At 35.0% G+C, this 18,898-nt stretch overlaps 1 protein-coding gene across 2 annotated transcripts in view; it reads right to left on the reverse strand.

The window, feature by feature from the left end:
• ANKRD28 (ankyrin repeat domain 28) overlaps positions 1–18,898 on the reverse strand; it is a 105,638-nt gene that overhangs the window by 19,882 nt on the left and 66,858 nt on the right. For both annotated transcript variants that reach the window (XM_052695607.1, XM_052695606.1), the window contains exons 4-13: positions 16,220–16,290; positions 13,140–13,340; positions 12,414–12,501; positions 8,668–8,810; positions 7,091–7,303; positions 4,217–4,295; positions 3,659–3,773; positions 3,163–3,245; positions 1,489–1,552; positions 123–191 (exon numbers count right to left, since the gene is read on the reverse strand). In XM_052695607.1, the coding sequence (XP_052551567.1) occupies positions 123–191; positions 1,489–1,552; positions 3,163–3,245; positions 3,659–3,773; positions 4,217–4,295; positions 7,091–7,303; positions 8,668–8,810; positions 12,414–12,501; positions 13,140–13,340; positions 16,220–16,290 (1,126 nt within the window). The remainder of the gene's footprint in view (positions 1–122; positions 192–1,488; positions 1,553–3,162; positions 3,246–3,658; positions 3,774–4,216; positions 4,296–7,090; positions 7,304–8,667; positions 8,811–12,413; positions 12,502–13,139; positions 13,341–16,219; positions 16,291–18,898) is intronic.

Consider the following 18,898-nt stretch of genomic DNA (forward strand, 5'->3'; position numbering starts at 1 on the left):
TGATAAGGGACATAATTGTTTATAAACACATAAATTGAAATGAACGGGTTTGACCACGCAGCAATATGCATTTTATAACACTTTAGAAACCCTTCAAAATGTACAGCTCTAAAATCTCTTACCTCCCAAATCTGTCCTTTTTGTTGAAGTCTGCACCAGTATTCAGCAGAAGATTTAGGCACTCCAAATTCCTATTAAATTAATGCAATATTGCTTGTGATTGCAGATTACAGTTTCTTAATATTGGCCTTTTTAACTGCCAGAACTGCATCTTAGATGTTTGTTTTTGTTTTTTTTTTTACAACTAAACTACATAAAGACTTCTGAACAGTATATTTTCTGTGAATTTGTATATGTAATACACATTTCACAGTTCCAGAACCAAACCAGAAAAGAACCCAAATTACTTCATAAGCACATACAAAAACTGCACTGATATCAAATGGCATGCATAAAGGGCACGGATGTTAACTCTTCTAATAGGACACTCAATTCTTAAAAAAATAAAATAAAAATTATACCTGAACAGCACATGATTTTTGCTACCAGGGTTCCAACACAGAAACAAGTTTTTAAGGTATATATTTGAAGTTCAAATGTAAGCTATAATGCAATGCAAGTATTTTACTTAAGCAATTCATTTTCAATACAACATGACCACACTAACAGATGTATAACACTGCCACTTCAAACAAAATCTTAATAACTTTTCTAAATTGTAGATGAATGAGGGAATGAGTCACAAATAATGTGTTTTTATACAGAAAGACAGCATTTTAACCTTAATTATTTGTAACAAGAATGTACCTCTCAAGTAACTTTTCATTGAGAATGATTATTTAGCAGTATTACTTAAGTAACATTGCAACAGAAAATGAAAGTATCATTATAATGGAGTTTTTGTGTCCCACAAAGTGTATCATGAGATTTATTACCCAATTCTTCCAGGCAATTTTGAGTAGCTGCTATAGATAACCTACAATGCAATAACAATAATCAATATAGATCACAACTCAAGTGATGAACAAGTAGTTCTGACCACTTCATCCATCTAAACTCTGGGATTTAATTATGGTTTACAATTTTGCTTGATTGATCTTTTGTTTGTGGATAAGGTAAAAACGTATTGCCCAAAGTTGCTGTTCTTCACCTCACGCCCTACGGTCACCTACAAGGGCACAACATCTTTGCAATTGTATCATCACCCACGGGAAATTAAAATACAATCCAGTTCATCCCCAAGCATAAACCTAAGATAAAGCTGATGATACCTGGACACTGTACTCCAGTAATTACTTATACAGCTGAATATTTAATTAATTTTTATTGCTTGCAGATAGAATCCATCTTGAAATTATTTTCGCATTTACATAATTCCAAGGGGAGAGCATAGGAGAGATGCAAAGAAGAAAGAATAATAAAAAAAAGGAATGATCAGCAATTAAGAAATGAACACTAAAAATAAAAGGATGAATACTTTTTACATACCCTCCAGCTGCAGCTGCATGAAGACAAGTTCTGCCAAAGTCATCTGGTGTGTCTATGTCAAAACCTATAAATCAAGTATTTGTAAAGCAGTTATGCAATGCAGGCTTTCACAAAACTGTTCTCATCTACCCTTAAGAGAATTGCTTACAAAGCAAACTTAGCAGCTACTCGAGAAAAAACACCAAAAACAAGATTCCTTTGAAACTAAATGCTGTTACTTGCAGTGTTTTGAAAAGCACATTCAAATAAAACTGAAAAGGAAAAAGTAAAACAAAATTTGCAGTGGGTATGTTGTTCCTTATCTGATCTAACTGCTAGTATTTCTGTATCATTTCATACTGGACATTATACCCATGGAGATAATAGGAAAACTTAAGAATAAGCTAGAATTTCTACATGTTCTGCAGATAATTTTTAAAAATGTTTAATTTTTAACAAAGAGGGAGATATCAACAAATCCAGAACCAACTTACATTACATCTTTCATTTTAGCTCTCTAGTGTCAGGCAAAGATCTCCACTAAGCTGGGGATCCATATTAAAGTTACTATTTAAGCCTTATCTTTGTCCTGACATTTCTATGAGAAAGATTGTCCTCCATGCATTATTAAGTAACTAAAAACTGATTGGTCAAACTTGTCTTTGTTATTAAGATGGGTATCTGAAGAAAAAGCTGTAGCACGAGACGTAAAGTCTACGCAGTCAAATAAAACAAACAACAAACGTCTCAGCCCAATTGTATGTCCAGGAAAACCCTTCTTTCCCTCTTCCAAATGAAGGGATTTTTCTTAGAATTTGACACCAATCAGCACACACGTACACTTCTACTCATAAACTTCATGCTCCCTAATTGATTCTTATCCTGTTGTGCTGCAAATATGGCAGCACCTGAATTATACATCACAGAGTAACACAAATGTTGGATTGGAAAGAATAAGCAAGGGCACAAACTCTCCCCTCTGGGCAGTATTACCTACAGAAAACAACCCTCAAAACTGACTCCTGTTTCAAATGACCCCACAAAAATCAGCATCAGATCCACCCAGACAGAAGTAGTAATGAAGTGGAGCAATTGAAACTACTTTCCATCTTAACCAGAACTTGGACCTCAGAATTGTTTCATGCAAATGAAACTTCCCTGACTCCATTCCACACGCTCACCTTTAACTTATTTTAAAGCAAGAAGTTGCATTAACAGTAAAACATCAATGCAAGTTTTTAAATGAGCAGTCACAAAGTCTTCAGAGCTATCAGGCTGTCTGCTATCGGAATAGACAGGAAAAAATCAACCTGTACAAAACTAAAGACATAATGGCAGGGACATGAAAGATGCTGGATAGAATAATTAGAACATTAGCCTTTCTTTTTGAAGTCATATTATAGCCTGGACCAGTTACTCTATCACTTTGGCCAACTTAAAACAATATTTTATAAGTTATAGAGACACACTACTTCAATATGGATTTTTTTTTTTGGTGGAAAGAAATAACTTCTGTGTAAGTTTACTTTCTCTTTTTCTACAGACTGCCCATTAAAACAAACAAAATCCACATTGTTCCCAGGCTACTAATAAACTCTAAAGATTCCTGTGTATTACTAAATTAAGATTTGAAAATTAGCCTATAGAATAAAAATTTATTATAAAGCCATTATAAAACTTTAAAGAGTATCCTACCTGATGAAAGGAGCTTTCTGCAGCAGTCTGAAAATCCACTTAATGCTGCCAAATGGAGAGGAAACATCCCATGTATACCCCGCCTAAGATACACCATAATCAGGTATCACAGTTTCATTACAATTGAAATAAGACAAACACGACTATGCCAAAGTCAATGTGCATGGCTTGCTCACCAAACTACCTAATTAAAATACTGAGCCATAGGAAAACCTCACATACTTAGTGCTTTCTTATTAGGCAGGGTGTACTAATCCAGTGCAACAGTCAATTAAAACAGAGATTTTATTTCAAATATATTGCTTTACAGAGGAGAAAATTCCTTTTTGTACAGATTGTTTTGTGCAGATACGTAAAAGCACAGTACAGGATAATACAGAAAATATTTGCTATTTCAAATTTTAGCAATATGAAAAGATCCTACTAGACTTGTTAGTCTAATAAACACAATTCTAAATTCTCTCAGCTTGCACTCATGTCAGCAAATGTTACCTACTTTGCAGTGTCAGCACCACTCGTAATCAGAGTGTTGATTAATAGCTCATGGCCATATCTAGCTGCTATGTGCAAAGGAGTATTTCCATTCTTATCTTCACAGTCTATTTCAGCTCCTATAACACAAAAAGTAATAATTAACTAAGAATACATATTGGCATACAGATGCTTCTGTTAGAAAAACAGCACCGACAGTAATTTCAGCAATATTAATAGTTGTTCAGTAATAACTGTTTTGAATTTAGTATTAACGATGAGCAAAATGGAGAGAAGTGTATCTGCTAATATGGAACAAGTGTTCTGCAACTTTGGTTATAAAAAACAAATTAGCTCTTTCCATATTCTGAAAAATAAAAAGCTCTTCAATACAACTTTTCAAACTTTATAGGCAGACATACCAGACTCCACCATTAACCCAACTACTTCTAGGCAATGGATGTGAAAGAAACTTTTAGTATGCTGCTGTCAATACAAAGGAGGAAAGTATATGAAATACAGGAAAGATGACAGATCTACTCCGTCCCGCTTTTTTTTTTTTTTTTTTTTTTTTTTTTTTTACCATTTTGAATGATGGTTTGAGATCTTGAAAATCTACCGTGGATTGCTGTCATGTGCAAAGGTGTTTTCCCATCTTTACTCTGTAAAAGAAAAAAAAAAAAAGCATTTGCTTACGTCCAGTAAAAGCAATCCATCAGGCCTGACCTCTACTCCCGCCTTTAAATTCTGCCTGTGCAATTCTGAAAGATGGATGCTGGCAGTTAAAAGTCAGCATGACACGAAAAACTCTACAAAAGAGGTGCTCTTAATCACTTCTTCAGCTCTGAGTGACAACTCAATGATGCCCTTTCACCCTCAATTATGCTTTTACAATAATCGCTCTCAAGGAGATGATGACAGAACAACAAGCCTATGCCCAACTCTCCCCCCACCCAAATCTAAAATAACACAATGCTTCTTTACATGAAACTTGTTTCTTGACAGAAAACAGCTGTATTTACTATGGATGTTTACACATTAAAAACCTCATATGTTCCACCAAAAATTCTGTAAAATGATACTTGTAAGTAATTTATCACAAACCACAAGTAATGCTTGGGTGGAACTACTCAACCACAATAGGTATTACACATTTGAAATGCATACCAAGCGTGCACTTAGTCACTCACCCAGTAAATATGCTCTGCAAATAGGCCAACAATAATGCATAAAGGACTTGCAATTTTAAGGAGCACAATCTAAATGCACTTACAAAAACAGGTTTTTTTTTCTGTTGTTATTTCTTTAGGGTAACTTTTCTTTTTTCTGTACTTGATCACACAAAAACCGCACTCAAAAGCATTTTTGGACTCACACAGTGCATCTTCACATTTTAAATATTGGCTTTGAAAAATAGAAAATGTTAAAAAAAATTGAAGTTAAAATAAGTGAAAGATGGGAGGGGGAACATAAAATACGAACAGGTGTATTGTCACAGCTGGCTGCTGTGCAGAAACACCTTCCATCTTTACTCTTCCTTTGGAAACAACTGACAAAGCCTCTAAGGATGTGTATGTTACTGAAAATCTGCTATGTTTTAGATGGACCTGAACATGGCATTTTCAGCAATGTCACTGCAAAAAGCAGCACATATTGCCTAGAACAATGCGTTTATGGGAAATACTGGCTTCTCAGACCTAGACTGAAAGAAATAAAACAGTTTCCTTCTTTAACGAAAAAAACTAAACATATTTATACACCTGGTGTCTTTTTCCCTCACTTTTCTCTTTCTTTAAGATAAAAAAATGTAAAGAAATACGACTGTATAAAATAAGCTTAGTTTGAGCGAGTGCCCAGAAACTGCTTTGGTAAGTAACATTCTAAAATTTAAATGGAGAAACTAAGAAGGTAAGGAAATACATCAGTCAACAAGACACAGAAGAATTTCAGGGCTTAGAAGAAGAAATCTGCAATAGCACTGGTTGAGTGGTGTTAAAACTCTATCTCAAAGGAGAAGAAAAAAAATAGATCCAAGTGCCTCTGGTACAGCACCTCACAGGGACTTCAGGAATAACCTTAGGTGACAGTATTAGAAACTAAGTAGTGAGCTGACCGAAGGAGAACCCTCAAAAACAACGTAAGATCTTGCAAAGGACAGCAAAATAAGCAATAAAATAATCTTGCAGTACAAATGAAAAAACACAACATAGTCAATAAGTGATTTTTAAAAAATACATCCTGTTCAAAATTAATTTAAAAAGAAATGTAACATATTTCTAACACATTTTGCATTCCCTACTGGAACTACTTCGTAAGAACTACTCTGAACATCAGCCTCAGTATTTGGAAACTGAACAAGCTTAATTTCAATAAATACTGAGTAGGAAAGCTCTAAAAGCATCCAATTCCAACTTTGCAACTGATTATCAGCCACACAGATTCTAACTTAAGTTTCCCTTTGCTGTTATTTTAAGGATTATTCTTCTGATTAAATCCAAGATTTATCTTCATAATTAAAGGAACCATGAAATCTATGCTTTGGATCCAGTAACTTAAAATCAAGTGGGCAGGACGGAAACATGTCTCTGATGTTAATGAACATTTTGTCACCTCCAAACAACACTTCACCCATATTATAAGCACCAAAGATCTCAGAAGCTTTGTCAGTCAATTTGAATACATTAGCTGCTCTTTGCACAGCTTCTGATGTTATTCTGTATTATAACTGACCAAATGTAGTCATTTACCTACATGCTCAAGAAAACAATGTGATATTTGTGTTATAGTTTGTTTTTTTAACTGGTGGATTAGAAATGATCTCTTCACTAAGACTAATTCTAAAGAATTAGAATTCTAAAGAATATTCTGCACCAAAGAACTATGATCAAGAATGTTATAACTATGGCAGCTCTGTTCATAAAGTTTTGCTGGAATATCTGTTCCAAGACTTTTCATTAGCCCAATCTACTTACCTTTCTAACTTTAATATGAAAGAAACTCCACCCTCCTAGATTTTAGGATCTTTTGCTGGAGGAGCTCTCCACCTTATCCTGTTCATATACATTTCTCTGAAAAATCTTGAATTTCTTTTATGTTGCTTATTTATAAGAAAAATATGTAATTTTGCGTTTTCATTGTGCTCTTAATCATATAGACAGAATCAGGAAAACAAAATAATAGGGACTTCTGCCAATTAAACGTAGCCAAGATTGACTAGATAGTTCTGTCAACTTTCATTATCCTTTTGGGGTTCTTACTATATCCCACAGAAACAGCTAAGATTTAGACCAACTTCCTTGAAGCAACCGTCTTATTTTTTTCTACATTATGATTCACAGAAATATTACACCAGTCAGTTGGAACTCCAATCACTGCCTCATTGAAAGCTTTAAAAATCACTTCTGAAAAAGATGTACTACATTGTTAAGAGTGAATGGATGGTTTTGGATTCACCTACCTTCATATTTACATCTGCTCCATTACAGACCAAAAGTTCCAAACACAGTGCTCCATGTGTTGATGCAGCAGCAAAGTGCAAAGGTGTAAACCCCTTTTCATTCATTTGATTTACATTAGCACCACAGTCTATGAGTTCATTCACTACAACATCTTGTCCATTATAGCAAGCTACATGAAGAGGAGTATTTCCATAGGCATTTGGTTCATTCATCTGTTAGGAGACAAACAAACCAAAAAATACGATCAGTTAGTTGGCAAAAACCTGTTTTACTGTGGCATTTAACACAAAGAAAATTTCATAATTTCACTATGTTTTGGAATTTTTCAAAGCCAGAAATTAAGACCAAGTTCTGGATGCACTACTTTGAAACAGAACATGAGGTATGACTGCTTTTCAGCTGAGTTAACCTCCTCCAATTGTGTCCATGCCAGTTTCCTGTATGCAGTATGTAACTTGAGAGAAAACATATAAAAAAAACTATCAACAGTGGTTATTTGCACTGACACTACAGACTAGCACCTTAAGCACTGCAGGACCTCAACATTTCTCAACAGCATTTGCAGGTTTCCAAAAAAACAGGTGTCAGAAGGACTGAGTCTCTCAAAACTGAGTTTGAAGCTTTAAATATAGAACTCCTAGATCTATAGGAGAATGTGGACATAAACACAAAAATGCAAGCTGATATTTCTAATAATATTAAGGAACTGAGTGTAACACGAATTTTGGTTATGAACCACTTCTAAAATGCAAATTCAAATGCTTTGCAAATGAATTATAATATTAGTGCCACTGCTTAGGTAACCATGATAAAAAAACATTAGACTTGATCTCTAAACTGAAGATTCCAAAGTATTTTTTTGGAAGTGGAGTGCAGGGAATTAGAACTTGGGTACAGTGTGATACTGAATTCTGATCTACTTTTCAAGATAGAAGTTCAGTGGTGTTACTCAACTTTGCAAGACTAAATACAGTGCACAGTGTACCTTTCTTACATGGTTTCACAGTTCACTGCTACATACTTTCCATGTGCAGACACTGTGCAGCCTTTTAATTTATTTTGCATTTCAATATTAATATGGCCTTTCTTACTGTATTATTAAAGTTCCCGACAATCTGCAGTATTTCCCAAAATAGAGGTGGTACATACATATGGAATTCAGTAACATCTACATCATAAAAAGAACGGAGACAAAAGAGTTTTATTTCCCGCAGTTCCAAAAGGATGTGTGGGGCAAAGCCAGGAACGGAATTCCTATTTCCTTTGTTTCAGTCCGATACATTAGGAGTCAGAAATAGCAAGTGAACAAAATAAAAGTAAGAAACACAAAGCTATTTCTAAATAATTCAGCAAAAATTGCAAAGCTCTGAAGTTACCTGGGGAAAATAAGTGTTACAACGAAAACAAAGTGAAACAAAACAAAACCACCACCACCACAAAAGTATATGAATGAAGATACTTGGAAATATTTTCTCTGTTTTCACTATATCCTGAAGAAGCACAAAGCAGTGTGCTAGAATACAAATAAGAGCATTTAAAACAAGAACAAAAAAAAAATCGCTTTTTTCTTTCTTACATCAACTCCAAGATCGAGAAGATATTTGACTACACTGATCATCCCACTAGATGCTGCAGCATGTAAAGGTGTATATGATTTCTTGTCTTTGCATGTTACTTCAGCTCCATGGGCCACAAGTAATTTCACAACTTCGATATGACCTAAAAGAACAGACAAAGAAAAAAATGAAGCTGCATTTAATACGAATTGCACAGTTATTATAAGATGAACAAGTCAGTTCATCTTATAATGATAACAAGACACTGATCTGGAAAGTAAGAGTGTTTACGTTTTCTAATTCTTTTGTGAAGTACAGAAGCAACACACAATGTCCATTCCCCAGATGAGGTTATTTGAACATAAATCCCTCCAATAATCACACCATTTAGTTCAAAATTAATTCAGTACATGAAAAAATATTGGCCCCTGCTTATATCGAAGAGGTTTTCTGAAAATTCAAAAACTACTGAGGTGACTTAACTTTGTCATTATTTGAAGTCACTGCAAATTTCTGTTAATGACTAGAGAATCTCACTTGCAGACTTCCCTCTACATCGCAACTGCAGATGCATTAAGGTTTCTAAGGCCTTCAGCACAAACTTTGAGAGAAATATCATAATCCAACCAGAAAAGAAGAAAAGATTCTATTTCTGAATAAAACCACAGGCAGCCCAAACCAATGGGTGGCATCTCTCCCAGCCATACAATGCTGTGGCAAGGCCCAAGTCAGCCCTTCCCCTGCTGGCGCCTGCTGGCTCCAGCACCAGCCTTCAGGCTACCAGGCACTGTGCTCCAAGACAGAAGCCATGAAAATAAGCTAGTCAAATCTTTGTTCTTGTTGCTGAGTACATCTGTCAAACAAATTACCACTAAGAATACGAGAGTTTATGCCACTTCAATAATCACGACAAAGTTTACAGAATTGAGAAAACGTATGGTAAATTAACAATGATAAATGGAGAGCTTTACCTCTGTCACTGACTTGTACAGAAAGAAACAGGATTTTTTCTTTTACCTTTTAAGTAAATCCCTTAGTCTATTTACAAATATTAAGCAGAAACAAAAACCTCCCACAAAAACAACAACCATAAAACTTACATTATTCAGATTCTTAAGTGCAACGCATCAAATACAACCTTCAGTTTAAGTGCTTCATAAACAGTGAAGCTCTGCTTTTTTAATGACTGAAAGAACGTGCACAAGTTTGGGAAGGAAATATCTACCCAAGGGAATACAAAAATGCTTTAATAAATATTCAGTCAGCCACTATATATTTTATGTTGCATGCCTCCCAAAATACAAAAAGATCCTCACCTAGCTATACAGAGCAATATGAGGTGCTGCAACTCTGCATTTCTGAACAACTTTAGTATTTTAGAAAAGACACAGAAATAAATTTAAACACGATACTCATCTTGTGACCCAAATAATATGGGCACAAAAATGAAAACAATCAATCCCTACACCAGAGAAAGAAGTACAAAGGATATTGTAAGTGGTAAAAAGAAGAGAAATACAAAGTGGTACAGAAGTAAATATTAAAAAAAAAAAAAGAACACACAAAAGAAAATCCCTGACCTGCATTTAAAACGCAAGCAGCAGTCAATGGAAGATACTCAAACAGAAGAGCAGTAGGAAGTGAACAGGAGTCATCCCACACACTCCTGTGGACAACGCTAAGACTCACAAATGAAAGCCCATTGCTTGCAGCGCTGCAGCTAGAGAGCAATGGAACTGGGTGAAAAGCAGGAAGGAAGGGAAACAATGGCTATAGGCCTATAAAGTTATTTATAGGAGTGTGACGAAAAGCACAACGTCTCTTTTACTCTGCAGTCTATTTTATACAGTGGGAAAGGTCTTCGGTTTTCCTCCTACAAGCTGGAGCAGTGTGAAATGGCATTAAATTGTGAGAAATGTTCAGTAAAAAAATTTTCCATTTAATATCCTACAGAACAGCTCTAACTAAAATTGGAATAAATGTAGCTTATCTGAAAAATGGAAGACTTTTTCCACCTGGGTGAGCACATGCCAGAAAATATGTCTGTCCTCTCTGATGCTTGTCAAATCTCTGCCATCTCATGCATTGACTTTCATTCAAAAAATTTTGCAAATAATCGCCTTGAGGTGGTTGAACAGCCTGTCACAGAAACTGCATAAGAAATTGCACAGAAGTCTACAAGTAGGTCACAAAACTCTAATACAAAATAATCCAAAGAAATATCGGATCAATAATGAAGATTGTTCTCCAAGTTCTCTATTAAACTGGTACCTGTATGTGAAGTGTAACGTCATGGAGTTTCAAACTACAACTTAAGAGCATGAATGCTGTCACAATCTCTTCATAATTTACTAGCATAAGTCTTTTCTTCTGAAGACTGTTCTTTCTCACATTTCACAGGCTTATTTTACATTGCTACTACATTACTTCAGATCTGTACTGGCAAAAACAGATCTAACGTGAAATCACTAATGTGAAATCAGCCTAAAACAGAGTTCTGTAAAGACAACAGTTAATAATTGTGTTTTTTTTAAATGAATCCAGGTATTTCTGAAATTATCACTTTTACAATCACTAAGACCTTGCAAGCAAGCTTAAATCTGTAAATGAAAGTTCATTTTTCATTTGTAAAGAACAGAATCATCAGTCCTTGGACCAAAGGATACTTCATACAAAGAACAATTCATCATCAGCCCCCTGAAACTTGGTAAGTTTTTTCATCAAACAGTATTTAAACAGGGTAAATTTACACATACTTCTGCTCTTTGGCTCTGCTCAGTAGGTAAGTTTGAAATTGCATTTCCACTTCCAAGTTATTGCTTTTATTTCCTCTTTTATTGCAAGACTGGGAAAGCAGTTGAAAGATACTTGATGCCACTTTTTGTGTAACATCATTTAGTTAGCAACCTTAAGTCTGTTTTTAAGAACCTCCTCCCCCACACTGCACATAAATGTGGGCAATGCATTATGCTTACTTACAAGCAATTGTATAACTTGCAATAATGAACATGAAAATTAAACTGCATATTCAGGGATATTTTGTCTAGGATCAGACTCTCAAGAAAGAATTATCCTAGACTTAAGTAATGTAAATGAGTCTGTAGTCTCCCAGTTAAAGCATGTTTGTTTTTTGGTGAGCAGATACATTAAAAAATACTCATTTTACTTATGGAAAAGGCAGTCCAGAAATTATTCTTCCTGAATGTTAACTTAATTGTTTGTCAACAAAAATCAAGCTGTGCCTCTATAAAGCACAGTTTAAGGTTTTCACTGAGACAGAGGATTTAAGTGCTATTTTTCTCTTAGTCTAACTAAAAAAAGAAACAACACAGGTTTCACATCTTTGGATGATCTCTGTAAAGAATAGGAACATGTTCTTCTGAAGTTTTGTAATGTAATATCACATGTATATAAAATATGTGTTTTCAAGGGAATTTAGCATTTCAGGTATTAAAAACAAAGAAAATGCAGATTCTCAAAACTTAACAGGCATAAGAAATTACATATTACAAGGTCTCAGTTCTGCAGTTCATATTCAAAGAAATTCCCAGGCGTGTGGATTCATCGAAGACCAATGTTACTGCTTTTACTCTTTCTACTTGGTTGGATAATGAAACAATAAGCTTAAACAATGAGTAACAAACAAGATAATGGAATCATCTTCAACTGCTCTCCTCTTGAAATCAGTACCAAAATTTAACTGATCGCTTTTTTTTTTTTTTTTTTTTACTACCAGGATAGTAAACAACTGCAAACACATACATACCCATATATGCTGCCCAATGTATAGCTCTTCTGTCCTTCTTGTCAAATGCATTAATATTAGCTCCTCTAGACAACAGTAAGCTGACCATCTGGGATAAAAAGGAAGAAAAGAAATCCTTTATTCAAAATGGAAAACTCTGCTTAAAGTTAGACAAAGAAAAATAACAGAAGACAAAAAAAATAATGTGTTTTCAAAGAATTTAAATGTGCTGTTTTTTTAAATACTCCTTGTGCTTAAAGAAACTTGCCCAGCCACCTTGGCAAAAATAACAAAATGACTAAGTCCCTTAATTCAATGTTAACAGAAACATTTATAAGCTAAGCAGGGCAAATATGTGGCAAATACAGCAATGAAGAGATCTTCAGGCTAAGGGGTGTACTAAAGGTAATTACTGAACTGGCAATCCTAGTCAAGTCAAACCAAGCCAAGTGCCAAGCTTGTCACTTTCAGGGTTTGAAAATTATTACTAATTTAAACTCCACTCAGGCAAATTTGCTTATATCCAGAGAGGTGAATACTGTAATAACCTTCCAACTAGATGATGTAACACAACCAATTTGTACACAAATGCACGTAAAGACAAACTAAAATACGAAATAGGAGCTTGGTTTGTGGTTTTTGAAGGGATGGGAGGGGAAAACATGATTATTACCCAAGAAATAAAAAATTAGAAGTGTGTTGGACAGAACAGTAAGTAGCAAGCAAGCAAAGATAATTAATTCATACCTCTACGTGTCCACTGAAGGCTGCATGGTGCAACGCAGTTCTACCTGCCCGATCAGACACATTTACATTACTCAGAAGAGGCACCAAAGCTTCGGCACATTTCACAGCTTTATTTGCAGCTGCTATATGTAAGGGTGTCTGCCAGTTTTTATCACGAGCATTGACATCTGCTGAATGCTTTAGCAACACCTGAACAGCATCCTGAGAACATTTACAAAAAAATAAAGCCACTCAGTAAAGATCTCAGATGTTATGTGTTAAATCCAAATACACATGAGCATATACAAACCACACACTATATATAACGCATAATGGAAAACAACTGTCTGCAACTTGTTCTTTTGTTAACGTTCTTATTCCTTGAGATTTGTACTACCATAAATCCAGACTTGGGATCTTCTCAAGGACATGAAGAACATATTCCCTACAGATTTCAATTGCATCAACCGTTTCCAGGTCTTTTTTCCAATTCCCCAAACCAGCAGGCAAATTGTTTTGTCAACACAACTAATTTACAAAGCTCAATAAACCTCCCTAGGACTTCCTTCATTACCAAGGATTAGTGACATACCATAAACCTAAAATGCACTTTCATCTATTTGCCAAGCGAAATGTTGGAACTGAAAAAGTCTAGAAATGGCAGAAAGACAGAGTAACTTATTAAATGTACATTTAAAGAACCACAGATAAAACAGAGCATGGTCATAAAGAGTTTCAACATACACTCTTGTGAAACTCCTGAAAAAACGTTTCAAAATGTTACACCAAAATCCACGTCTCAAAAAGATTATTCATTTCCTTTCATTAGATGCAAAAGCTATGAAAACTTTATGAGTAAGATAAACAAATCCAACTAAAATATGTGCACATAACTGCAAGGCAGAAAAAAACCCTCTCACTGACATTACCATGGTAATAAATACTGCACTTCACATCAACGCCATGTCCTTCCCACAATTCACTAACTGCTTTAAGTGAATTTCAACTCAAACACTGAGCACAAAAATAGGTCTCTCTGAAAGCAATGCCTCCTATTTATTTCTATGAAAACTACAATAGATATAAGAATATTGACACTATTCAATAGAGCAGTTTTACCTACAAGCAGAATGCTAAGTAACACTGATAATATAATTTATATCTAATTAATGGAATTTTCTTCTACTTAAAAAAAAAACAAACAGGAACAAACATAAAAGTGGCATCAGAAGCTTGTAACTTAAGTGTGAAATTGAATATTTGCTATTCTCTTAGAGAAAGTTCATCAGACTTAATACTTCAAAATTTAGTCAATATTTTGATCTGTTGGCTACATTGAACCAAATCTAAAGAAAAATTATAATCAGAATGGTGAAATTTTAAAACACCTATTAACTATTTTACAGAAGGAAGCACCATAGTAAAACAGGAAAGCAGCATAATTTATCTTCCATTTCACTGTGTATTTAATGACGTGCAAAGATTAGCAAAACTGCTTAGATTTTCCCAGGTATGCACATATTAAGGCCTAGACTCCTGCAATGTTGACATGAAGTTGTTTGCAGCTGGCAGCAAAATCCACAATACCAGCTATTTTGCACGATGCAACGTCCTTGTTTGGTCGCAGCGCCCTTGCTTCAAGGCTAAGACCACATGCTTTGTTGAAACAAGTACCAAGAATATTTTCATCTAACGACTGGAAACTTCAGATGAATGTCAGGTGAATACAAAGCAGTCCCCACACACATCAACCATTGCTGCATCTACATGGTCTCCAATGACATGCCATGCTTACAAACAGAAAAATTTGACAAGAGCCTGTCAGTGCCACTAGGACAAATCATTTGATTGGTTTACAAGCTTTGTTTGCCTTCGCTTAGTATTTTTTTCTTGAAAATATTACACATTTTTAAAAAGGAGAGTGATTATGTTCATTTTAGTTACAACTTAAGTCCTGTTTTGACTGCAGCACTCCTCTCTGCACGTTTTACTGATTTAATGCAGTTTTGTCCCTTTGAGGAATGAAGTATCGGTGCTTCAAGAGAGCTCCCAAAGGAGCAGCCTAAAAATACTACAAAAAGAACAAACAGTGTTTCCTACTAAGGGCTCCCTCAGAGATCGATTTTCAGACACTACTTTGAATAACACAATCCCCATATAACTTAGCTATTAATGCTAGCAATAAAATAATACAGCTTATCCAAGGCAAAAGCTGACACAGTGACTGTTTAGATAGTTCATGGATCAAATACTTGATGGAATTGAATAGTATGGTTTTTGCAAGCACTGAGCTTTTTCTTCTCAAGCAAAAGTTTGCACAGAAGCATCAAAAAAAAAGTAATAATAATCAGCACAAAACCAAAACACTTTTACTTTTGAGACATACTGAAGTGAGCATCAATGTGACTCAAGATCTCAAAGAAGATAGCTCTCTATGAACTCTTCCACAAAAGCTCAGCATTTTTCTGCTTGTTTTGATCTTGTACAGGCATTTAAAATTTTTATTAGGACAACAATAGAGGAACAACAACAAACGTACACTTAAATCACTATATTCCCATAGCTGTGTTACAGCCAGGCTTCAAAAATGTTCCAAATATTTCATTTACAAGTTTTGTTTACAGTACTATCATTACTCATTAATGGAGATTTTTTGTCTTTTGTTTCTTAAATGTTTTTGCAGGTCTCATAGAATCATATATTTCTTCGAGTCTGAACAGACTAGTACAAAAAAAGACTGATTATGCTGCAAAAGCCATATTAAATTTTATCTCTAGTTCCCTCATACTGAACCATTCTGGTTACAAAAAACGTGCAGAGGAGTTTGGAATATTACACACACAATCTTTTCTGCTAGGAAGGTAGCATTTAATCAAAAAGCAAAGCTGAGAACTGTGTTTGTTTGCCCCCTTTCTTCCTACGCAGACATATGATACACATGTACATACCATCAGCCTGTTAAACAAACGGTGCAGGTGTTCTGCAACTCAAAACGTTTGGAGTAGTTGCATTTCATAAAAACTGAACAAAGAACAGAAGGTACTTCGAGACATCCTAAAATAATACAAAGCAGTTTAAAAGAAAAAAAAAAAAAAGCATACCTCACTACAAGATGCCACAGCTCTATGTAGAGGAGTCAACCATTTGCTGTCTTTGGCATTAACTCTAGCTCCTGTAACAAAAAAATGTAAGAACAGAATTAAACAACACACCTACAAAAAAAGAATTAAATATTCTCAACTACAGTGAGAAAACTGTTGGAAGATACTTATTTTAGGCTTATTTGTATAGCAAACTGACCAAAAAAAAAAGGAAAAGGACTCTTTTCTTTACCTGAAGTCTACCTTTTGAGAAAATTCTTTTAACACAGCATTTGTAATAATACTCTTCCATCAAAGTGAACTCATTTTTTTTCTACTTTTTTTTTTATAGATGTAATATTCTACGCTCTTCTACATTTCTAAAGTCTGGTAAGAAAGACAGATTCCTGAATGGAGATCCAGAACCAAAAATCTCCTCTTTCACAATGTAAAGAAATTCTTCAATAAAACAGAGGAAGAAGCTGCAGTCACTCCCCATGCCTCCAGTTTCCTTGTCATTGTTCAATCTACTGTCTAAATACATAACAGAATGACACTCCCTCTACTACAGAGATTTGGAAACACATCTTTACTCCATCAGGTCACCTAACCCACCTCAGCTCCTCTTGAGCTTCCCTTCCTGAGTCAGACTGTAACAACCTCACCACTCTGCTTCTAAAACTGTACCCAAGAAAAAGCTGCCCTCCATAGGAAAACAGATTGCACAAACATCTGTTAGAGATACATGTCTAATTTAGGATTTTTTTTTTTCCTTAATAATAACAGGAAAGACAATTTGGCAACTTTTTCCTGAAGGAAGCAACTTGCTACATGGTCAGAGCATATCTCTTTCTCAAGTTTAAAATACAGATGTTATTTCAGAACCAGCGTCATTTTTTTTTGTATGGAAAGAATAATAACTTTAAAAAAGGATGACAGAGCAACGGAGCACGAAATGTTAAACGGGTTACTGGTTAGGACAGTCAGCTGAGAAATGGGGTATTTTGATCTAAGCCTCCTGGATCTGTACCAGTAGTGAAGTCCTTCCCAAACCAGGTAATCAAGAAACATATCTGTGCATACAAACACATGGCTGTATGTATCAGCAAAAAGAAGATTTGGAGTCAATTTCATGCTTATCAATTTGTGGTCAATTCTTTCTTTTCTGACATAAGAATACAACACAGAAGCTAGAAGTGGAAACAAACTCATTTTAATCCTAGATCTTCCAAGAACCAGACAGAGCCTGAGGCTTCTACCAGTTGGCTACAATTTCAAGGACTTCCTTCTTTCCTGGTCTAAATCTCAGAAGCTGTAGGTCTCATCCTATTTTCCGAGTGCTGAAGTTTTCGAAAAATAAGTTTGAAGAAAGGAGAAGAAAGTTCAAATCCATTCGAGAAATACATATTCTAACAATATTTTAAGAGACTTGATCTTAGCATTAAAATCTGCTTTCGTTAATCATCATGAGGATCTGATACACGGCACCAACACGTACTATAATGTACTGTAGTGTATCTAATTCTGCACAGAGCTCAATTGAAAAAAACAAAACAAACAAAACTGATGGCTCTAAATGTCAACAGAACTGTCTTAGAATTTTTGGTAATCTTTTCCCAAAAGATAATAATATGAATAATCAGTAACTGAAAATATTATCAGTTACGATATATCAGACAACTGTATCCAGTTCTTCTGTCCATCTTCCAGGCTATTTTTAGTCACTTCTTGGTTTAAACAGACAAGACAAAAGCAAGAGCCAAAATGGCGCTCCACGCTTCATACCTAGAGCCAATAACCAAGGAATGAGGAGTTTCAAAATCAAATTGACTTCTATTTCTAACTTCAGGATACAAATGTCTTTCAAGTGTTTAAAGCAAATCACTGTGTAAGGGGAGTTACTAGGTTACTAACTACTGTTCCTACTTTCCTCAGGAAAATGCATTCTCGAAGTCTGAGATCAAGTCAGATCCACCCAGGTGACCAGGCGTGAGATAGGAGAACCACACCCAGCAGAAATGCATATTTCCATTCCAAGAAAGTGGCAATTTCCTAAATTCTAGTGAGAAAGTGCTTAGAGTTCAAGTTGTTCACAGGCTCAGCCAAATAACGTATTTCTGGTATGCTAACACAGAGTCAAAAATCCCTTAAGAAGAGACTAGGAATAAATACAAAAAGATATCCTAAAAGTATTTTCTCAGTGGTAAGTTAATTAAACTTATTAGGACTAAAATACCATTATTATTATCAAATGTTGGGCTTTTTTTTGTTTTGTTTCTGGTAGGAAAAGAATCTAAGGAAATTTGAAGCAATAGTTAAAAGTAACAGGGCCCCTCAAAAGGACAAAACAACGCCTCTGCTCTGTAAGTGATCTTCTATTCAAAGACGAAAGCCTAAGTTTAGGACTTGCCATATTTATCAAATGAATATAATATCCAAACGTAAAGTAAGTCATCTTTTCAAGTGCACAAAAAGGTATATTCTCTTACAAAGGTAAAACAAAGAATTTCTGACAAGAGATTTGCATCTTTGTTGCACTCTTCTAAGGAGGAACCATCAAGTCTGCTTTTTCACAACAAACAACTCTTAAAGGAGCTCCAAAAAAAATACCTGTGTAAGCACTATTTATGTAGGAATGCTATGGGAATCAAGAGAGCTGTAGCTCTACATAAAGAAATACAACAATCTCAATTCCCCTTG

Source organism: Tympanuchus pallidicinctus, unplaced genomic scaffold, assembly GCF_026119805.1.
Source record: "Tympanuchus pallidicinctus isolate F22 unplaced genomic scaffold, pur_lepc_1.0 scaffold3, whole genome shotgun sequence".
Classification (NCBI taxonomy): Eukaryota; Metazoa; Chordata; class Aves; order Galliformes; family Phasianidae; genus Tympanuchus; species Tympanuchus pallidicinctus.